Consider the following 20,657-nt stretch of genomic DNA (forward strand, 5'->3'; position numbering starts at 1 on the left):
CCCCCACCCCAAAAATGCCCATCAGAAAAAACAGAAAAATAGGAACCCCGACCCCCAGAAAAAGGGAATAGCCATCTGTCCCAAAAAATCAATCAGGCGAGAGAGGGTCCATGAGGAGCACCAGGACGAGCCCAGAGCCCAACCATACTATCAGCAGACAAACAGTCTTTCATCTAGGAGGAGACCGCTGGTCCTGGCGGCCAGGAGAGCCACGGCCCAAGGAGTCCACCCAGTGCGCAGCCTCCCGAGGATCCTGGAAAAAATGAGCCTTGCCTTGAGAGATGATCCGGAGACGGGCAGGATAAAGCATACTATATGGTAACTGGAGATCACGCAGCCGCCTCTTAACTGCCATAAAGGAGGCCCGCTGCTTTTGGGTGGCTGCAGAGAAGTCAGGAAAGATGGAGATAGCATTATTATTGTAGGAGACACGGCCCTTCTCCCTGGAGGCCCGTAGCACAGCCTCCCTGTCCCGGAAATGCAGAAGTTTAATGAGAAGAGGACGGGGTGGCGCCCCTGGTGGCAGGGGGCGCAGCGGCACCCTGTGCGCCCGTTCAATGGCGAATAATGGTGAAAAAACATTCTTCCCAAAGGTGTCAAGGAGCCACTTTTCCATAAATGATTCGGGGGTCTTTCCCTCCGCCCCCTCAGGGAATCCCAGAAAGCGGAGGTTATTACGTCGGAGGCGATCCTCCATGTCAGTGATCTTATCAATGGTGGCCGTGTGACCCCTCTGTAAATCAGACACAGAGGCCTGCAAGGGGCGGTGGGCATCCTCCAGGTCGCCAATACGTTGCTCCGCGTTGCCCACCCTATGGCGGAGATTATGGACATCCTGCTTCAGGAATGACATCTCCATCCTCACAGACTCAATTTGAGTAGTGAGAGAGGCCTGACAATGGCGGATGGCATCCATGATGGCAGCAAGGGATGGCTCAGGCCTATCTACCCCCACCCCTGCCTCAGCAGCGGGGTCTAGGGGGGAGGAAAGAAGAAGGTCACTCACAGTCTCATGCCGGTGCAGGGAGGAAGAGTCGTCAGGCTCCGAACCACCTCCGTGGGAGAGAGAGGCGGATGGCTGCGAGGATCGTGCAGCAGCAGCTGGCTGGCTCGAGCTCCGTGGCGGGCCGGCGCCATCTTGGGACCGCTCGAGGAGGGAGGCCGACGGCCGGGATCCAGGCGCCTCCGGACCAGGGGGACCGATCTTCACCATCTCCGCTGATGCACCGAGGGATCAGGAGTACACGGGCGTCGGAATCAGGTGAGTAGCGGCTCGGGGTTCCACAGGATCACTGAAGGATCAGGGCAAGCAGGAGAGAGCTCCGGGACCGCGCTGCTCTCACATCAGTAGCCGGCCACGCCCCCATCACAAGTATTATTAATTCACATGTTACCTCTAGTATAGTACACTTGTCACAACTGAGGTTCCAACAGCTGTTATGATTTATTTATTTCTTTGATTGTTTTTATACTATTTAGCACAGCACTACGATTTGTTTTATTAGTGCCCATCAGTGCCCACCAGTGCCGCCTTACAGTCAACTGGTTATTTCCAATGATGGTAGCTTATGAGTTTTACTTCTGACATGTTCAGACTCTTCTATTCTAAAATAATAATACAAAGGTCATTCAGCACTTGCTTGGGGTTGGGGAAATGTTATTGCTAAATTGTGTTTAATGTGAAGTTATTCCTTCAAAGATCACAATACAGACTATAAAGTCAGGTTTCATAGTTTTTTGGGTAGTTTTTTCAAAAGGTTGCTGGTTGTTCATGTTTAAGGGTTGGCAGGTTATCAAGATCTATTCTGGTAGAAAAAAAAAAACTTAGGCCCCTTTCACACGGCGTTCCGTCCATTCATTGATGGATGAAAAACGGACAGCAATGCAGTCCTATGGGCAAATGGATATCATCTGTTTACATCAGTTTTTTGTTCGTTTTCTTTATGTCTGCATTTTTGTTCCATTAAATTAATGGAAGCAGATGAAAAACAGATGTAAATGGTCATCTGCTTTGTTTTTTAAAAAAAAGTTAAAACTTAAAAAGTTAACCTGTGACCCAGGTGTAAGGATATCACGTACTGGACACACGAAAAGATGTAGCTAGTGGCCATGTTGTTCAGTTATCATATGTCAGCCATGACAGTCTTGCAGAACAGTTACACATTGTAGCAGTGATCTTACCCTCTCCCTCCTCCTTTAATTCATGGAATGCATAGGTTTTACACTTCAAAAGAGCCGTTATCTTAACTCGGAGACATCAGAAACCAGCAGATCTGTAAACAGCTAATTGAGTCCTGGCAAAATGTCTGTTTCTGTTTTCCAGGCCTATTGTAAAACTATGACCAAACCCATTAAGAATACATAGCATGCCATAAAAGGATACCCAAAACTAATGGGGATCGTAAAAGGCAATCGGAGAGCTCTGCCCAATTCAAAATATAACAAATCCATACACAATTTATAAGCTCAGACAGGAACATTCATTGATGGATGAAAAACGGACAGCAATGCAGTCCTATGGGCAAATGGATATCATCTGTTTACATAATTTTTTTGTTCGTTTTTTTTATGTATCCATTTGCCTATAGGACTGCATTGCTGTCCGTTTTTCATCCATCAATGAATGTTCCTGTCTGAGTTTATAAATTGTGTATGGATTTGTTATATTTTGAATTGGGCAGAGCTCTCCGATTGCCTTTTTGACACATTAATAATAAGTATATATTTGAATGGGAGATGTTATACTGAACAAATCAAGGTCATGCATAAATAGGCTAACACATATAGAAGGAAAGATAGCTGTCAGACATTCCCTGGGTGACAAATTTATCTGAGTTACCCTGTGTCTAGTATCCCTGGACGCAAAATTCAATGTTGAACAATAATCTATCATTTTCAAGAATGCAACCAGTGCATATTGGAAGATACGATTAGTGTTATAAAATGGTGTGTAGGGGAGGGACATGATATTGTCATAAACTCAGGTCAGTCCATGGACACTCTGTTCTACTGGTCAGGGGCACTTGTTAAAACCCCTTTGATCCCAGAGAAAAAGGGAGATACCAAGACAGTTGTGAGTTCTCCTTTACCATCAAATCAGGAACATCTGTCAAGCTTGAGAACCGACATTGATTGCAAGTATCCTTCTCAATTCTACCTTATTTCTCTATTGCTGAATTATGCCTCTATTTCTTTGAAACTCCTTTTTTCTGTAAATATTTTATTTGCACCAATTTTGACCTTTTCATTAATAAAACCATATTTTGAAAAGTGTTAACCTTGTCTCTAAGCTCTTAATGCAAGCTAACAAAGAATCTGTCTCTTGAAGAGTGCTACTGTATAGGACAAATCCTCTGAACATACCTGTCTGTGGTGACAGTGTGTGTTACAGACGATTATTATAAAATCATAATTGGTATTGCTAAAATTACGAGTTCCTCCTGCTCTGTCCAAAGGGTAGGTGGCAGTTAAAGGGTTAATTGCTTAATTAGCCCAGTGACAATCGCTCTCAGGCAGCTGGCACCTAGATTGTGGTCCCGCGAGCTGGAAAATCTTTGTTCAGGGTGCAGCTGAGATTGGCAGTGTTACGTAAGTGACAGTGTGGTGTGAGATTGACTGGTCCCTTGTCATGAGTTAGTGAGGAGGGCAGGGATCTGATACCCATGTCCGTCACACCAGGTAGTGGTCAACAAAGAAAGTGACATTATCTTCATCTAATGTCCTCCAGCATGAAAACTTACAAAAATGGATGAAAAACTGATGTAATCGGAATCTGTTTTTTCTTAGCAAAAACGTAACTGAACAGATGACACCCATGTGAAAGGGACCTAAATATTCTTTTCCTGTATGGGGAAACTTGGAAATTTAATTCTCCCCAATTCTTTTAGATACAGAGATGACTGGAGTGTAATTCCTGTCAAAACTTAAATAACCCAAAATCTACTTCCACTATTCTATCTACCCTGTAATAGGAAAGATGCCCATATTACCTGCCAACTTTAGTGTAGAGGAGGGACAGCCAACAATGGCTGCCCCATAGTAAGCTTATGGGTGATGTCATTGCACAGGCTCTATATGATCTACATGATCCGGTCCCAGTGCCAGCTTTAGTGTAGAGAAGGGACAGCCAACAATGGCTGCCCCATAGTAAGCCTATGGGTGATGTCATTGCACAGGCTCTATATGATCTACATGATCCGGTCCCAGTGCCAACTTTAGTGTAGAGGAGGGACAGCCAACAATGGCTGCCCCATAGTAAGCCTATGGGTGATGTCATTGCACAGGCTCTATATGATCTACATGATCCGGTCCCAGTGCCAACTTTAGTGTAGAGGAGGGACAGCCAACAATGGCTGCCCCATAGTAAGCCTATGGGTGATGTCATTGCACAGGCTCTACAGCTGCTGTCACTGCTGCTGCTACTGCTGCAGCAGAAGCCGCTGCTGGAGAGATCATGTGACTGGGCTTGAGCGACTTCAGAATATGTAAGTATAGGCATCTTTCCTTTTCAGGGTAGATAGAATAGGCTTGGAATGGAGGTGACAGTAGATTTTAGCTAAGGTTTTGACTGGAATTACAATTTAAATGTTTTAGTGTGCATGGTCTGACTCTGAGCACAGGTTCACTCAAACAAGAAGAAGGAGCAAGTTTTGGCATTCTATGAAAACAAAAATATTACTTGCTTGTGGCCATTATCTTGAATTTGTGAAGTGTGAATGAATGCTGTTAAACCTGCCATATAGTATGGGAACGTACAGCTGTAGCCCTCCTGTTAATTGGTCTGCTGGGCCAATCAGCAGGTGCCTGGTCTGCTACAACTTTCACCCTCCTCCATGACCTTCTGCCAGTCCATTGTAACTCTTCCCATTACTGATCCTTTCCTCTGACCTGAATATGGCTCTTACCAGTTTAATATTGCTTCTTTCTGGCTTGATTTCCTATGTCCTCACAGAGGATATTCCTGCACACCGAAAGTTTGAATATAAATACAGTTTTAAAGGTCCTCATATCACCCTTCCTGATGGAACTTTACTCTTCTGGGAAAGACTTGGAGGTAATTTCATTCTACAATAGTTAAGGATCAGAAATGCTGCTCTTTTCTAACTTGGTGTAAAGATTAAGCTTTTTAATACTTTTATGTTTTCAGATGGATGCCATTTATGTTATTTTATTGCCTAAAACATATTGTTATTTTATTTGATTATATGATAGAATCCACATCACAGCAGCTCTTAAACATATGTTATTTTCATGTGTGTCATTTTATTTTAAAACATTTCACAGACTGATGGCTGGACACTTTTTATTTTCATCTCTCATTGCAATTTTTCCTATATGTGATTGACTTATATGTGCACAATATACAACGTTGTACGGAATGGTTGTGCAGTACCTCATATCAAATAACTAGAAGTCAATTTTCATTTGGTATCCTGCTGCAAGCTTCTGATTGGCTGCTACTAGTTATTGCCATTAATCATTTTAAGCTATACACTATTAACCAATCAAAGGGCTGTAGTGTTATATATGACTGTACTGATTTTTTTTTTTTTTTGCATACCTGGCAGCAGTAAGCATTTTTTCTATTCATAAAAAAATATGTTTTAGGTTTTTAGTTAAACTCACATAAAGGAATAAAGGATATATGGGGCAGCCATAGCTGACTACAATGCTGGTTGCTTGATGGTCATGCTAAACCCCTGGTTTCAATGCTTTCTGAATCACAAATACAAAGTATATCTGCAGCATCTGAAGAGCTCCTTGTCTGCATTTTTTCAGAGATATAAATAAGCACTGGTGACTTGCATAATTGTTGAAGTAAAAGTTTCCTGTGCTAGGGAAACGGGTTTCAATTGCATAACATCTCCTGAAAATGCTGGTTGCCTGACAAAAGTCCTCTGACTTCAGTACATTCTGAGACACTGTGCTATAGCAAGCATGCAACAAAAGTGAAGTCAGAACTCCTAATCTGCATACATACTGTAGGAATTGAAGCTATTAGATCAGCATGACAGCCAGGAAACTAGCATTTTTAGAAGGTGAGGTCCACAAATGTAACTCTTGGCATCCTTTTTTTTTGAAGCACAGCTAAGCTACTGTTTAAAATCTGTAGTTTTCAGAATTTCTTTCTAGAGTAAGAAAATGTAATCCCCAACTGAATGACATTTATTTTTATTTAGCAATTGGTGTTTGTGATAATAAATACTTTTTTTTCCTTCTTTGTTGCATCTTGGTGCTCCTAATTTCCTGCAGCCTCTTTGCAGCCACTTTCCACCTACATGCATACACTCCAGAGATGGCTGTATGGCTTTAATTACACCTACTGGACCACTAAAATGTATTTTTTTTTATTATTTTTAAGCCAAAAGAAGAGTTTACCTGAATGCTCTTTCTTAGCCCACAATGGCATATAATCAAAATATATGAAAGGTACAGCGCTAATAAGTGCAAAACATCAATATCACTGTGCAAATAGGCAAAATAAGGTGCCTGTAAATAATGAAAGTGACAATGTGCAAATGGATCACATAGTGCAAAATATTCTCATAAGGTGCAATGGAAATATTCTTTGCAAATAAACAAAAAGTGACAATGTGCAAATGATTCATATAGTGAGTAACAATTCTCATAAGGTGCAGTGAAATGTTCAAGATCAGGGCTGTATTTAATATTGATTGGACCCAGGGCAAACATTTTCTTGGGCCCTCTTGAATCCACTTATCAACTATTTGTGGGCAGTGGGGGCTCAAGGGACTACTGCTTTGGGCCCCACAACAAAGACTGGGCCCAGGGCAGCTGCCCCTTTTGCTCTGTGTTAAAGACAGCTCTGTTCAAGATATATCAGTCCATTGAGTAGCTTCCTTCACTCTATGCAAAATATTATGGATAAAGTGCTTGAAAGTGCTAGTGCTTCCTCCACCACCATCCAAAGATGGCCTCTCACCTTAAACTTAAACCCGTGTATTACCACCAGGTCTAAGTGAGCAGTTCCCTAAGGGATAAAGATCTCTCCTCTACAGGTGGTATTCCATTGGGATCGCTTAAATGGATCAAAACAATTCAAATCTGTAAAGAAAAGCGCACGCAACCTCGGGCAATAACGCTTTAATAAAGGACAACAACACAGTACATTGGAATTGCACTCACACTTTTCCTTTAAGACAATCGCTTTACAGCATTCCAACAGGAGCTACTCGCTCCTCCCGTCCCTCCAGATGGTGACTCTGCGGTCTCCTCATTCGCGGCTGCCGCCGCTGTATCCCCGCTCTCCTTCACTTGTGTTGCCTGGTCACCGGATGCCGGTTCTAGTGCGCCTGCGCACTATACCAACTTAATCTACGGCGCCTCAGGAGAGCCTCAGCCAAAGGCCGGAGCCACAAGTTGTACGGAGCTGCGAGGTGGGAGATTCAAGACACGGGTGCACTGCCTCTGCTGTTACTACGGACAACGCGTTTCGGAGGCGGAGCCTCCTTCCTCCTTCCTCCTTCCAATGGATGGATTTTACTAAAAGCACTTGTCAAGCACTTTTTCCAGCATATTTTGCACAGAGTGAAGGAAGCTACATACAGTAATGGACTGATATATCTTGAACATTCCACTGCACCTTATGAGAATTGTTACTCACTATATGATTCATTTGCACATTGTCACTTTGATTATTTACAGGCACCTTTTTTGCCTATTTGCACAGTGATATTGATGTTTTGCACTTATTAGCATTGTACCTTTGATATATTTTGATTTTTTGACTTTGCAGTGATAAGCTTTGTTGGTATAGTAGCTGCCCATTTTTATTATTTATTAGTTGCGCTGATTTATTTATTTATTTTGCACAACGTCATATAACCACATTTGCTTTAAGAGGACTTTTCAAGATGAGATCAACATGTTTAAATCAATACAGTGCCGCAGTTCAGTGATATGTCTACTAACTTTATTTCTGTTAAAGCAGCAGGATTTACCTTGTAAGCATCACAATCCGGGCAGATGCATTCCAAAATGAAGTCCATCTTTATTGTAGCATAAAAAGCAACATGATACAGCAAAAAGAATGAGAAAAAGACAACGCGTTTTACCCTGTATCAGTGCTTAATCATCAACACTCAGTGTTTCATTTGAAAAGCTTGAGATGGTAGAAAACAGTAACATCTATATTTTGGACATTTTCCTTTTTAGTTTCATATGCTTGTATAATGCTGTATTTGTTTGGTCAACTGCATATACTCATGGTTACAGATGCAATTCCTGGTCCAGATGAAATTCGCCTTGTTCCATCGCTGAAGAATCACAAGGGATCAGTATGGACCAGAAGTGTTTTTTCTCTTCCCCACTGGGAAGTGGAGATATCCATTAGGATCTCAGGACATGGAGCCAAAGGAGCAGAAGGAATGGTGAGATGAAGGAGTTGAAATAATAATTAAACTTGCCCACTGTAACCAACCAGTTATTTTTTTTTCATTATTTCCATTATTACATAGTGCATAACATCCCCCACATGAAAAATTTTAGAAAAGTGAATGGTAATATAAAAATATATGGAATCATGATGGGCTTATCAACGAAACGTCAATGAAGGCAGGTGCCCACCTGATGACCCGATGCATATCTACTGTGCCTTATTTTATCACACCAATGCCAGCATCAGGAGTGCCAACCTGCCGTAGTGATTGAAACATCAAGTCCTTTTAGCTCTACTGTCTGTCTTTCTTTGTTACAAGTGAGAGCCGCTGCCTAGGATTGGAAGCCACCCAACTCCATTTCTACCATCAGGAACTCTAATGAAGGCTTGTGCACTTGTGACACAACTGTCAATCTCGGTTTGGGCTATTGTACGTTGTTTTATTTTGAATGGCTGACATGGCTTTGACTTCTGGTATGACCCAACTACCTCTAGCTTTGACCCTCAGCAATTTGACTTCTGTATTTTCCCTTGATATGAAACTAGGAGTGTCTAAGCCCCTAACGCCAACCAGCAGTATTCTGCTGGACCTGCAGGTTTATCAAGAAATGCCATGCCAACGAATGATGACCCTTATGACATGTCTACCCTCCAATTGTCACCACAACAATAACAGCATCAACAGTGCCGACTTACTATAGTGAATAAAACATCAGGTCCTATTAGCTCTATTTCTAAAATGTCTTGTATTTGATATCAGGATTTGTATTGATAACATACTGTAAAAATAAACCACCCGACATCAACCATGTTCTCACTTTGACTGTATCCTTTCCACACTACCTTAAAAGCACTGGGTGGTACAACAATTAAATCAAAACACTATGATTTAACCCAAGCAGAGTTGTAGAAAATTGCTTAAGGAAATTCTATGGCCGGTATCAAGTGTATTTAACCTTCAGCAAGTCTAACAACTTGCCTTTGTTCATGCATACAGTATCTCACAAAAGTGAGTGTACCCCTCACATTTTTGTAAATATTTTATTATACCTTTTCATGTGACAATGCTGAAGAAATTACACTTTGCTACAATGTAAAGTAGTGAGTGTACAGCTTGTATAACAGTGTAAATGTTCTGTCCCCTCAAAATAACTCAACACAGTCATTATTGTCTATACCACTGGCAACAAAAGGGAGTATACACCTAAATGGAAATGTGCAAATTGGGCCCAAAGTGTCAATATTTTGTGTGGCCATTATTTTACAGCACTGCCCTAACCCTCTTGGGTATGGAGTTAACTAGAGCTTCACAGCTAGCCACTGGAGTCCTCTTCCACTCTTCCATGACGACATCACGGGGCTGGTGGATCTTAGAGACCTTGCACTCCTCCAGCTTCCATTTGAGGATGCCCCACAGATGCTCAAAAAGTTTTAGGTCTGGAGACATGCTTGACCAGTCCATCACCTTTACCCTCAGCTTCTTTAACAAGGCAGTGGTCATCTTGGAGGTGTGTTTGCGTTCGCTATCATCTTGGAATACTGCCCTGGGGCTCAGTCTCCGAACGGAGGGGATGATGCTCTGCTTTGTCATAGTACATGTTGGCATTCATGGTTCTCTCAATAAACTGCAGCTCCCCAGTGCCGTCAGCACTCATGCAGCCCCAGACCATGACACTCCCACCACCATGCTTGACTGTAGACAAGACACACCATGCTTCACTCTAGACAAGACACCTGGTTGCCGCCACACGCTCAACACCATCTGAACCAAATATGTTTATTTTGGTCTCATCAGACCACAGGACATGGTTCCACTAATCCATGCCCTTAGTCTGCTTGGCTTTAGCAAACTGTTTGTGGGCCTTTTTCATCATCTTTAGAAAAGGCTTCCTTCTGGGACGACAGCCATGCAGACCAATTAGATGCAATGTGTGGCGTATGGTCTGAGCACTGACAGGCTGACCCCCACCCCTTCAACCTCTGCAGCAACGCTGGTAGCACTCATATGTCTATTTCCCAAAGACAACCTCCTGGATATGATGCTGAACACATGCACTTAACTTCTTTGGTTGACCATGGCGAGGCCTGTTCTGAGTGGAACCTGTCCTGTTAAACCTCTGTATGGTGTTGGCCACCGTGCTGCAGCTCAGTTTCAGGGCCTTGCCAATCCTCCTTATTTAGACCATCTTTATGTAGGGCAACAATACTTTTTTTTCAGATCCTCAGAGTTATTTGCCATGAGGTGCCATAATGAACTTCCAGTGACAAGTATGAGAGATAGAGAGTGAGAGCGATAACACCAAATTTAACACACCTGCTCCCCATTTACACCTGAGATCTTGTAACACTAACGTGTCACATGACACTGGGGAGGGAAAATGGCCAATTTGCATGTTTTCACTTAGGATGTACTCACTTTTGTTGCCAGTGGTTTAGAAATGAATGGCTGTGTATTGAGTTATTTTGAGAGGACAGCAAGTAGACAGTGTGATTACAAGCTGAACACTCACTATTTTACATTGTCTTCAGTGTTGTCACATGAAAAGATATAATAAAATATTTACATAAATGTGAGGGGTGTACTCACTTTTGTGAGATACTGTATATAATGTGCGGTCTTGATCCCTATATGCGGTCCCTAAGTTAATGCTGCCAAGAGGCTTCTGCTATAAAGGGAGCAGAGAAAATTGTTTTGTACTGCTTACTGCTAGAAGAGTTTCATGTAATCCAGAGGAAACAATCATTCTCCACTGCTGACTGGCAATATTATGTTTAATTCTAGGCTCTGTGGTATACTAGTAAACCAGGAGACTTGGGTCCAGTGTATGGCTCTTCTGACCTCTGGGATGGATTGGGAATTATTTTTGACACGTTTGATCATGATTTTATGGTAAGAGCAATGGTTTAAATTACAATTTCCTTTATAAAATAGATCACAAGGCATTTGTGCGTGGTGTTATGTCATAGCATGTATGATGTATGTGTGTGATAATAAATGACCTTTCACAGTGTTGTGTATTGTGTGTCCTCAGGGCATACTTCGGTTAGGGCACTGAGGAGCACCTTATTAATTTGCAAGCTCAGTTTAGCCAGGCTTAGGCCTCTTTCACACGGCCGTTCAGTTTTTTTGTTCCGCTTCGGTGCTTTTTTTTTTTCACAGAGCGGATGACTTTTGTGTCATCCGGTCCGTATGTCCGCATATCATCCCATCCGTTTGCGGATTATATACGGATATAATGTATGTCTATGGGCAAAAACGGAACAGAACTGAAAGGACGAAAATCGGATGTCAGCGGATGGTCATCCGCTGACATCCGCAATGCCATTGACATACATTATTTCCGTATATCATCCGCAAAAAAATAGGATGATATACGGACATGCGGAACGCCCGTGTGAAAGGGCCCTTAGAAATTACTTCTATGGAGTGGGGAGGGTGAGAAAAGTGGTCGGTTGGAACTCCTAAAATCCTTTTTCATAGTAGGCCTGTTTATTAGCAGCATATGATAGAGATACGATTACATAACATGTGGTACTTCCCAATGATTAGACACATTTGACAGGGACAGAATAAAGGAAGGCCTTGACTGGCTATAGGTGATATGTATTATTATAGCATTTAACTCCTACAGGAATAATGTATTGAGGAAAATACATAGGGTACCATTGCTGTACCTTTACAAAATGCTAGTAGCCTAGCAGTCTTTGGCTTCTTCAATTTCTGAGAAACCAATTAAATAAATTCAGAGGCTCAAGAAATATTAAAGCCATAAGGTGAAAACAACAGCAAGGCAACTCATTTTCAGGAGGAGTATGGCAGTGTTAGCCTTTGTGTTTCTCTCAGTACAGGTTTCCATTTATGTTCTGGAGCCCATTCAATACATTTTAGTTATGGGTCTTACTGGGTCCTAGGAAACAAAACAAGGAAAAGAGAAGGGGACACCAAGCCAACCATAGTGTAGTAACTAGATTTATTGCAAATATAAAAGCCAATAAACTTTTCACTCGGAAACATAAATGAGTATGTCTCTCAGAGCAGTGGGCAGTCCGGGCAGGGCCGTCTTTAATATTGATTGGACCCTGGGCAAAAATTTTCTTGGGCCCTCTTGAATCCACTTATCAACTATTTGGGGGCAAAAGGGGCAGCTGCTTTGGGCCCCACAACAATGACTAGAACCAGGGCAGCGGCCCCTTTGGCCCTGTGTTAAAGACAGCCCTGAGTCCGGGCACTAGTGGGAGACCAGATCACAGCTGCTTTAAGCACTCTGCATCTTGGGGCACTGTGGGAAGGCACCGTGGAGCTGGAAGGAGCCGCCGCCGAAGGACTATGCAAAAACAGCCAGGACATCTGTCATCACAGGGGCTGTCGGGAAACACGTTTCGGAGGCTAAGACCTGCCTCCTTCCTCAGGAATTGAGGGGCCGGACTGCACACTGATCTGAGAGACACGCTGGATTTCATTTGTTTGTCAGTGCAACTTTTATTAGCTTTTATATTTACAATAAATCTAGTTACTACACTAATATCGGCTTGGCGCACCCCCCTCTCTTTTTCTTGTTTTGTTCACAGCCTTTAGGTTCCTAACCTGACAGAGGAGGCAGCCTCCCACAGCCTGCAGTTAGTTAACCATTGACTAGAAGTTGCTCACAGCCTCCTGATTAAGTTTCCAACAAGCTGACACTTGTATTACAACTCATTGCATTTTCTTTTTTGTTGGTATATGCCAAATACTAAAGAACTTTCATTTATAGTTGGCTGTTACATTGTAATATCTAGGAGTCGCTTCCTAGCTCATGTTATCACCTTCCTCCTATAGTATTTTTATTCTACCTGTTGGAAGAGCGACAGACATTTTTCTTTTTTATCTTTCTTTAGCTTTGGGTCCCAGGAAATACAAACCCAATTTCAAAAAAGTTAGGACACTGTACAAATTGTGAGTAAAAAAGGAATGGACTCATTTACAAATCTCATTAACTTATATTTTATTCACAATATAATATAGATAACATATCAAATGTTAAAAGTGAGACATTTTGAAATGTCATGCCAAATATTGGCTCATTTTGGATTTCATGAGAGCTACACATTCCAAAAAAGTTGGGACAGGTAGCAATTAGAGGCCGGAAAAGTAAAATGTACATATAAGGAGCAGCTAGAGGACCAATTTGCAACCTATTAGGTCAATTGGAAACATGATTGGGTATAAAAAGAGCCTCTCAGAGTGGCAGTGTCTCTCAGAAGTCAAGATGGGCAGAGGATCACCAATTCCCCCAATGCTGCGGCGAAAAATAGTGGAGCAATATCAGAAAGGAGTTTCTCAGAGAAAAAATGCAAAGAGTTTGAAGTTATCATCATCTACAGTGCATAATATCATCCAAAGATTCAGAGAATCTGGAACAATCTCTGTGCGTAACCGGAAAACCATACTGGATGCCCATATTTCAGGCCCTTAGACGGCACTGCATCACATACAGGAATGCTACTGTAATGGAAATCACAACATGGGCTCAGGAATACTTCCAGAAAACATTGTCCGTGAACACAATCCACTGTGCCATTCGCCGTGCCATAAAATCCACTGTGCCATAAAACTCTATAGGCCAAAAAAGAAGCCATATCTAAACATGATCCAGAAGCGCAGGTGTTTTCTCTGGGCCAAGGCTCATTTAAAATGGACTGTGGCAAAGTGTAAAACTATTCTGTGGTCAGACGAATCAAAATTTGAAGCTCTTTTTGGAAAACTGGGACGCCATGTCATCTGGACTAAATAGGACAAGGACAACCCAAGTTGTTAACAGCGCTCAGTTCAGAAGCCTGCATCTCTGATGGTATGGGGTTGCATGAGTGCGTGTGGCATGGGCAGCTTACACATCTGGAAAGGCACCATCAATGCTGAAAGGTATATCCAAGTTCTTGAACAACATTTGCTCCCATCCAGACGTCGTCTCTTTCAGGGAAGACCTTGCATTTTCCAACATGACAATGCCAGACCAAATACTGCATCAATTACAACATCATGGCTGCGTAGAAGAAGGATCCGGGTACTGAAATGGCCAGCCTGCAGTCCAGATCTTTCACCCATAGAAAACATTTGGCGCATCATAAAGAAGAAGATGCGACAAAGAAGACCTAAGATAGTTGAGCAACTAGAAGCCTGTATTAGACAAGAATGGGACAACATTCCTATTCCTAAACTTGAGCAACTTGTCTTCTCAGTCCCCAGACGTTTGCAGACTGTTATAAAATGAAGAGGGGATGCCACACAGTGGTAAACATGGCCTTGTCCCAACTTTTTTGAGATGTGTTGATGCCATGAAATCTAAAATCAACTTATTTTTCCCTTAAAATGATACATTTTCTCAGTTTAAACATTTGATATGTCATCTATGTTGTATTCTGAATTAAAAATTGAAATTTGAAACTTCCACATCATTGCATTCTGTTTTTATTAACAATTTGTACAGTGTCCCAACTTTTTTGGAATCAGGTTTGTACTACGTGTAGGACTGGCACGTCCTGCTGCTATGCTGGTCCTTCTGTATTAGAAACATTTACTGCTAAATAATGGAAAATTGGGGGGTTTAGTCCACAAAAAAATCGTTTTATACAGATAGTGTGGCAAACTGTACACTTGCTTCATATACCTCTTGAGAACTCCAATAGGGAGTTGCAGAGTTGCAGATGCCTACCCACTGCAGTCATTACAATAGGCTCTCATTCTCCCTGCTGGAATCTGTATCTATTTATTATTACAGAGGACATTGCAGAATAAATAACACTCCTGCTGCAGTAGGAGCCATCCGATTTCATGTTGGGGTGGAAAAGGTTACAGGGCAAGGAACTCAACTGTCCATATTTTGCAGTGGTCATTCCCAGACATTTGAAAAACCGCCTACTATTCTCCACCTGTAACTGTGAAACTAGTATTAGATGTATTGGCTTTAAAAAGGTATATACTGAATTTTATACACTTTTGCTTATACACCTTGCTTTGTGCACTGGTGCGCAGTCATGTTGGAACAGGAAAGGGCTATACCTAAACTGTTCCCACATAGTTGGGAGCATGACATTGTCCAAAATGTCTTGGTATACTGATGCCTTAAGAATTCCCTTCACTGGAACACAACCCCTGAAAAACAACCGCACACCAAAATCACCCCTCCACCAAATGATTTGGACCAGTGCACAGAGCAAGGTCCACAAAGACATTGATGAGCGAGTTTGGGGTGGAGAAACTTGATTGGCCTGCACAGAGTCGTCACCTCAACCTGATAGAACACCTTTGGGGTGAATTAGAGCAGAGACTGTGAGCCAGGCCTTCTCCTCCAACATCAGTGCCTGACCTCACAAATGCACTTCTGGAAGAATGGTCAAACATTCCCATAGACTCCTAAACTTTGAGGACAGCCTTCCCAGAAGAGATGAAACTTATAGCTGCAAAGGGTGGGCCAACTCTATATAGAACCCACGGACTAAGACTGTATGCCGTTAAAGTTAATGTACGTGTAAAGGCAGACGTCCCAATACTTTTGACATAGTGTATATGGATGGGAAAAGGAGCACCTTTTTACAAACTGAGCAGTGGTATGTAATGTACTGGGGATCCTGGAATGCATAGCTGGTTCTGTGGGAAAAGTGAACTATTCCTTTCATTTTAAAGAACATATTTGTTCCCTCATTGTAAAGCTGTATTTTCTTTCAATCATTTGCATTATTATACATTTATTTTCTTTTTTTTTCCACAACTGCTAACCAAATCTGCAGTTTAATGCTTTATTTCTCCCAGGGAAATAACCCAGCAATAGTTATTGTGGGGAACAACGGAAAACTTCAGTTTGATCATTTACGGTACGTACAGTAAATAATGATAAAATGGCTATAAAATGTAAGACCTCTCAGGCGGTGATTTACTAAATGTGGTGCACAGAATCTGGTGCAGCAGTGCATAGTAACCAGTCAGCATTCAAGTTTAATTGTCAAAGCTTAATTGAACAGGCTGAAGTTAGAAGCTGATTGGTTACTATGCACAGCTGCACCAGATTCTTTGTGCACCAGTTTTAGAAAATCTACCCTCTTTGTATACAGTTTTAGTATTTTATCTTTTACTGTGTCCAGTTGTACTATTAAAGCTGAACTCCACAGAAACCGGATAAAATACATATAGGTAGCTATTTTTCCTGCCCAAAGGATTTATATTTCTGCCCATCTAGTCCTGAGGTTTACACAGCTCTGCTCCACAGCGTAGCCTGATCTAGCAAAGGACGAACCCAGTGCCACCTTAAGAGCATTATAGGCCCCCGGGCAATGCAGCGCACTGGGGCCCTGCCTACACAATCCCCTACGAGAATAAAAATGCAAATTATCGATAAGGCGATGTTTATTGGTACAGCAGTGCCAGGCTAATGACAGCTTCCAAGTTGGGCGGCTGGGTCCGTGGAGGCAGACAGGAATTGCTGCAGTTGTGGGATCCCCCTCCATGGCCCAAGTGGCCTGACAGCAGCGCAGGGCCGACAGGCACTTGCCACCTGCAAGGTTCAGCGGCAGGATGCACACGGGAATCAGAGAGTGAAAGAAGCTGTTACCAAACCAAATTCAATTACTTACATTGTTTGCTATATAAAATATATTTAATGGTGTATTATTGATTACAGAGCTACAATACCATGTTTTCCCGAAAATAAGACCTACCCTGAAAATAAGACCTACTGTTATTTTCGGGGAGGACTGCAATATAAGTCCTACCCCGAAAATAAGCCCTAGTTCAGTTTATGTAAAATCCTTGGCTGTAAAAGGCGCTCTGCGCTCAGCTGATCTCCCACTCTGCTCCTCTTCTCTACTCCCAGCTGTCAGTGGGGGATCTCAGCCCCTCCCCTCTACAGGGTTCAGAGCGGGTCATGGCGCTGAGTATTATATTATACCGTAATTGTGTGAAATAGCTTTGGTACAGCACCGCTCGGCACTTCCGTGACCTGCTCTAAGCACTGCAGAGGGGAGGGGCTGAGATCCCCCGCTGACAGCTGTGAGATCAGCTGAGTGGCGAGCAGCGCTGTACCAAAGCTATTTCACACAATTACGGTATAATATAATAGCGCCATGACACGCTCTGAACACTGCAGAGGGGAGGGGCTTAGATCCCTCACTGACAGCTGGGAAAAGAGAAGGACAGCAGAGGGACATCAGCTGAGCGCCGAGCAGCGCTGTACCAAAGGTATTTCACACAATTACGGTATAATATAATAGTTAGCGCCCTGACCCGCTCTGAATACTGCAGAGGGGAGGGGCTGAGATCTCCCGCTGACAGCTGGGAGAAGAGAAGGACAGCAGAGGGACATCAGCTGAGCGCTGAGCACTGAGCGGCGCTGTACCGAAGGTATTTCACACAATTAGATCACAGAAACACACACTAGACATTATATAAAACACTAATAGTGGATTTTAGGATTTTACAAACTATTGTAGTGGGTTCACACAGGGGATTCCTGACAGGCAGGGAGGGAGATCAGACCTACCCCGAAAATAAGCCCTACTGTGTCTTTTGGTGCCAAAATGAATATAAGACCCGGGTTTATTTTCGGGGAAACACGGTAGTTGCTGCCTTTATATCTATCTGAAGTTTAGCGCTATATATGCCTGTGTTACATAACAAAGAGTAACAAACTATTACTAACCGATAGAACAAACTGCTTGCAGTGGTGTAAGCTACACAGTAGTTTTTAACTGAGATTATTCTCATGTAATAGGATAAAAGTCAAACTCCAGCCAAGGGATAGTAGAGAAGGGTTAGAACCTTTGTTTGGTTTTGACTGCTGTGACTCCCCTTGGAGAGATTTGCCCTCACTTTTTGCCACGGAAAGAAAGTGATAGAAAAACTCTTCAGGAGGGACACCGGCTACTATATATATATATATATATATATATATATATATATATTTTTTTTTTTAATAGGGAAGTGTTAGAACCTTTTTTGGGGTATTATTTTTTTTTTCTGACCAGTTTCTCGTGTTATTTATTCTGTTGTCACAAGGAGACATACGGTGAGGTCAGATTTACCCAACAAGATAGTAAAACACTTGTCGGGTGTAATTACTCTTCTATTGTAGTATAATAAAGTCTTGGTTGGAGTTAGGCTTTAATTGCTGGCAATGCTTACTGAGTATCTAACATCCTAGGAGAACCATTCGTTCTGCCAGTTAGCTGTTGCTGCTTTTTGTGATTATTTAGAGGAATTTAGGAGCACAAACGAGATACAAACAGCTGCCCATGTAGCTTACACCTTAAAAACTGGCACAATGTTGGGAGGGAGATTTACTAAAACTGGTGCACACAGAATCTGGTGCAGCTGCGCATAGCAACCAATCAGCTTCTAACTTCAGCTTGATAAATGAACCACTTGAACTCCGCTCACATTGCTGTTACTGCAGCAATGTGGCTCGTTATCGTCCAGCGACGTAGACCTACGTCGCTGGACTCCGCCCCTTGTGGGCGGCGCGCGCGCGCCGCCCGAGGCTCGCTCCCGCTGTGTTCAGTCACAGCGGGAGTCGGGCCCCTTTGGAAAGGGTCAAGGACTTTTTTCCCACAGCAAGTTTAGTTTTTGGTTCCATAGACTTCCAGGTAAACGCAGTGGAAACACGTAAAAATGAAGTTCTTGCATTTTTAATGTGTTTCTGCTGCGCTTTTTCTAGTTTCTGCCAAAAGACAACAGAAACCTCCCAAAAATGTATCAAAAACAAGTGTAAAAAAACACAAAACGCACCGGGAAAACGTATCAACCGCAACCTTCATAGGTTGATACGTTAGCACATAGTAATGTCAGACCCTAGCTGTCACACACCTGGCTCTAATGCGGTCTGATCTGAAGGATAACAGCAGATATGCCTCGTACACGCGCATCGATTATTGGCCGGGAATTTTCGGCCAACGTCCGATCGGCCGATTTTCGGCTTGTTAGTATGATGCTTTCGACAACCGACTCTGACTTTTCGGCCAAATAAAATCTGGTGTGCAGGCTATAACATTTTTGTTGGCCGTCAACACAACGGCCGATTTTCCGTCAGTCAGTACAGATTTCGGCAGACAAAAATGTGATGAGCAAGACTGGGCATGCTCAGAGTAGAAAAAACACACGGAAAGTAAACCAGCACATGACATCACTCCTGAAGTAGATTTTTGTTGGCCGAGAAAATTAGTGTGCAGTCTAGGCACATTCCAACCAACACAACACTGGACAAAAGACGGCCGATCGGTCGGCCGATAATCGTTGCGTGTGTACGAGGCATAAGTTACGCTGGGAAAATGGACAGAAGCGTCATTAGTCCATTCCTTTCAGCACCCATGACTGCAAGCATATTACACCCATCATTGTGAAAGCTAGCACAAAACAATGGGTGTTTTTCTTTTGATCGAGTAATTGGCTCCAGTTTTGACTGTCAATTTTCTGTGATGGTGCAATCTGTGGCTTAATTTTCTATGAACCCCGTCACTAAATTTACATTTTTCCAATGTCTACAATTTCTAGATTGAGTGGTCATTGTTACAATTTACTGTGCATTTGTTTGTTTTCCCACAACAGTGATGGCTCGAGTCAAGCCTTAGGAACGTGTGTTGAAAATTTTCGCAACACAATACGCCCATTTAGAGTAAAGATAAGATATTACAAAAAAACATTGCAGGTAAGAGGCCTAAGTAACATACTGATAACTGATAAAAGCGTAATATATACATACATATAAATCAAAAGTATATAAGTGATCAGAGCACTCTTAGATGTGTAGACTGGTCATATATATATTTATTGGCTTTAGCTACAGTGGGGAATGGTTAAAACAGTTCTCAGGCTTTTTTTTTTTTTTCGTCTGTGTCCCATTGAGGTTTTCCGTCATTTTGTGTAATTCCCTCTTGGTGACCCTATTGGAAGTTTTCCAAGAACAGCTATTACATTATGGATTTCCTATCATACCCTGTTCTGAAAACAATGGTCTCTGAGACAAATAGAGACAGAGATCCTTCCAAGAGGGGACACAGATAGCAGGCAAAAACCCAACAGGAGTTTTACCACTTGAAATAAAAAGTCAAATTTCTATATTTATACATGTTCATTCCCCCAAGAGACAAATGTAATACTTTGTCCCATCTTCCTACGTGTTGTTGTCAGACCGGATGCCCCCCGGCCATTGTCTGACAATACAGAAAGTATAAAGAAAGCTTCAAGCATTTGCCTGAGACAAGCCGTGGCAAGAAGAATGCAAAAGGCGTGGGTGGT

General features: G+C 42.4%; 1 protein-coding gene across 1 annotated transcript in view; it reads left to right on the forward strand.

Moving 5' to 3' along the window:
- The first annotated feature begins 4,765 nt into the window (after nucleotides 1-4,765).
- Nucleotides 4,766-20,657, forward strand: part of LMAN1L (lectin, mannose binding 1 like) — an 88,445-nt gene continuing 72,553 nt past the window's right edge. Inside the window, exons 1-5 of the mRNA XM_082254198.1 lie at nucleotides 4,766-5,053; nucleotides 8,236-8,390; nucleotides 11,181-11,288; nucleotides 16,185-16,246; nucleotides 19,968-20,067. Coding sequence (XP_082110324.1) covers nucleotides 4,894-5,053; nucleotides 8,236-8,390; nucleotides 11,181-11,288; nucleotides 16,185-16,246; nucleotides 19,968-20,067 — 585 coding nt within the window. The 5' untranslated portion in view covers nucleotides 4,766-4,893. The remainder of the gene's footprint in view (nucleotides 5,054-8,235; nucleotides 8,391-11,180; nucleotides 11,289-16,184; nucleotides 16,247-19,967; nucleotides 20,068-20,657) is intronic.

Source organism: Pelophylax lessonae, assembly GCF_965119305.1.
Source record: "Pelophylax lessonae genome assembly, chromosome: 4".
Classification (NCBI taxonomy): domain Eukaryota; kingdom Metazoa; phylum Chordata; class Amphibia; order Anura; family Ranidae; genus Pelophylax; species Pelophylax lessonae.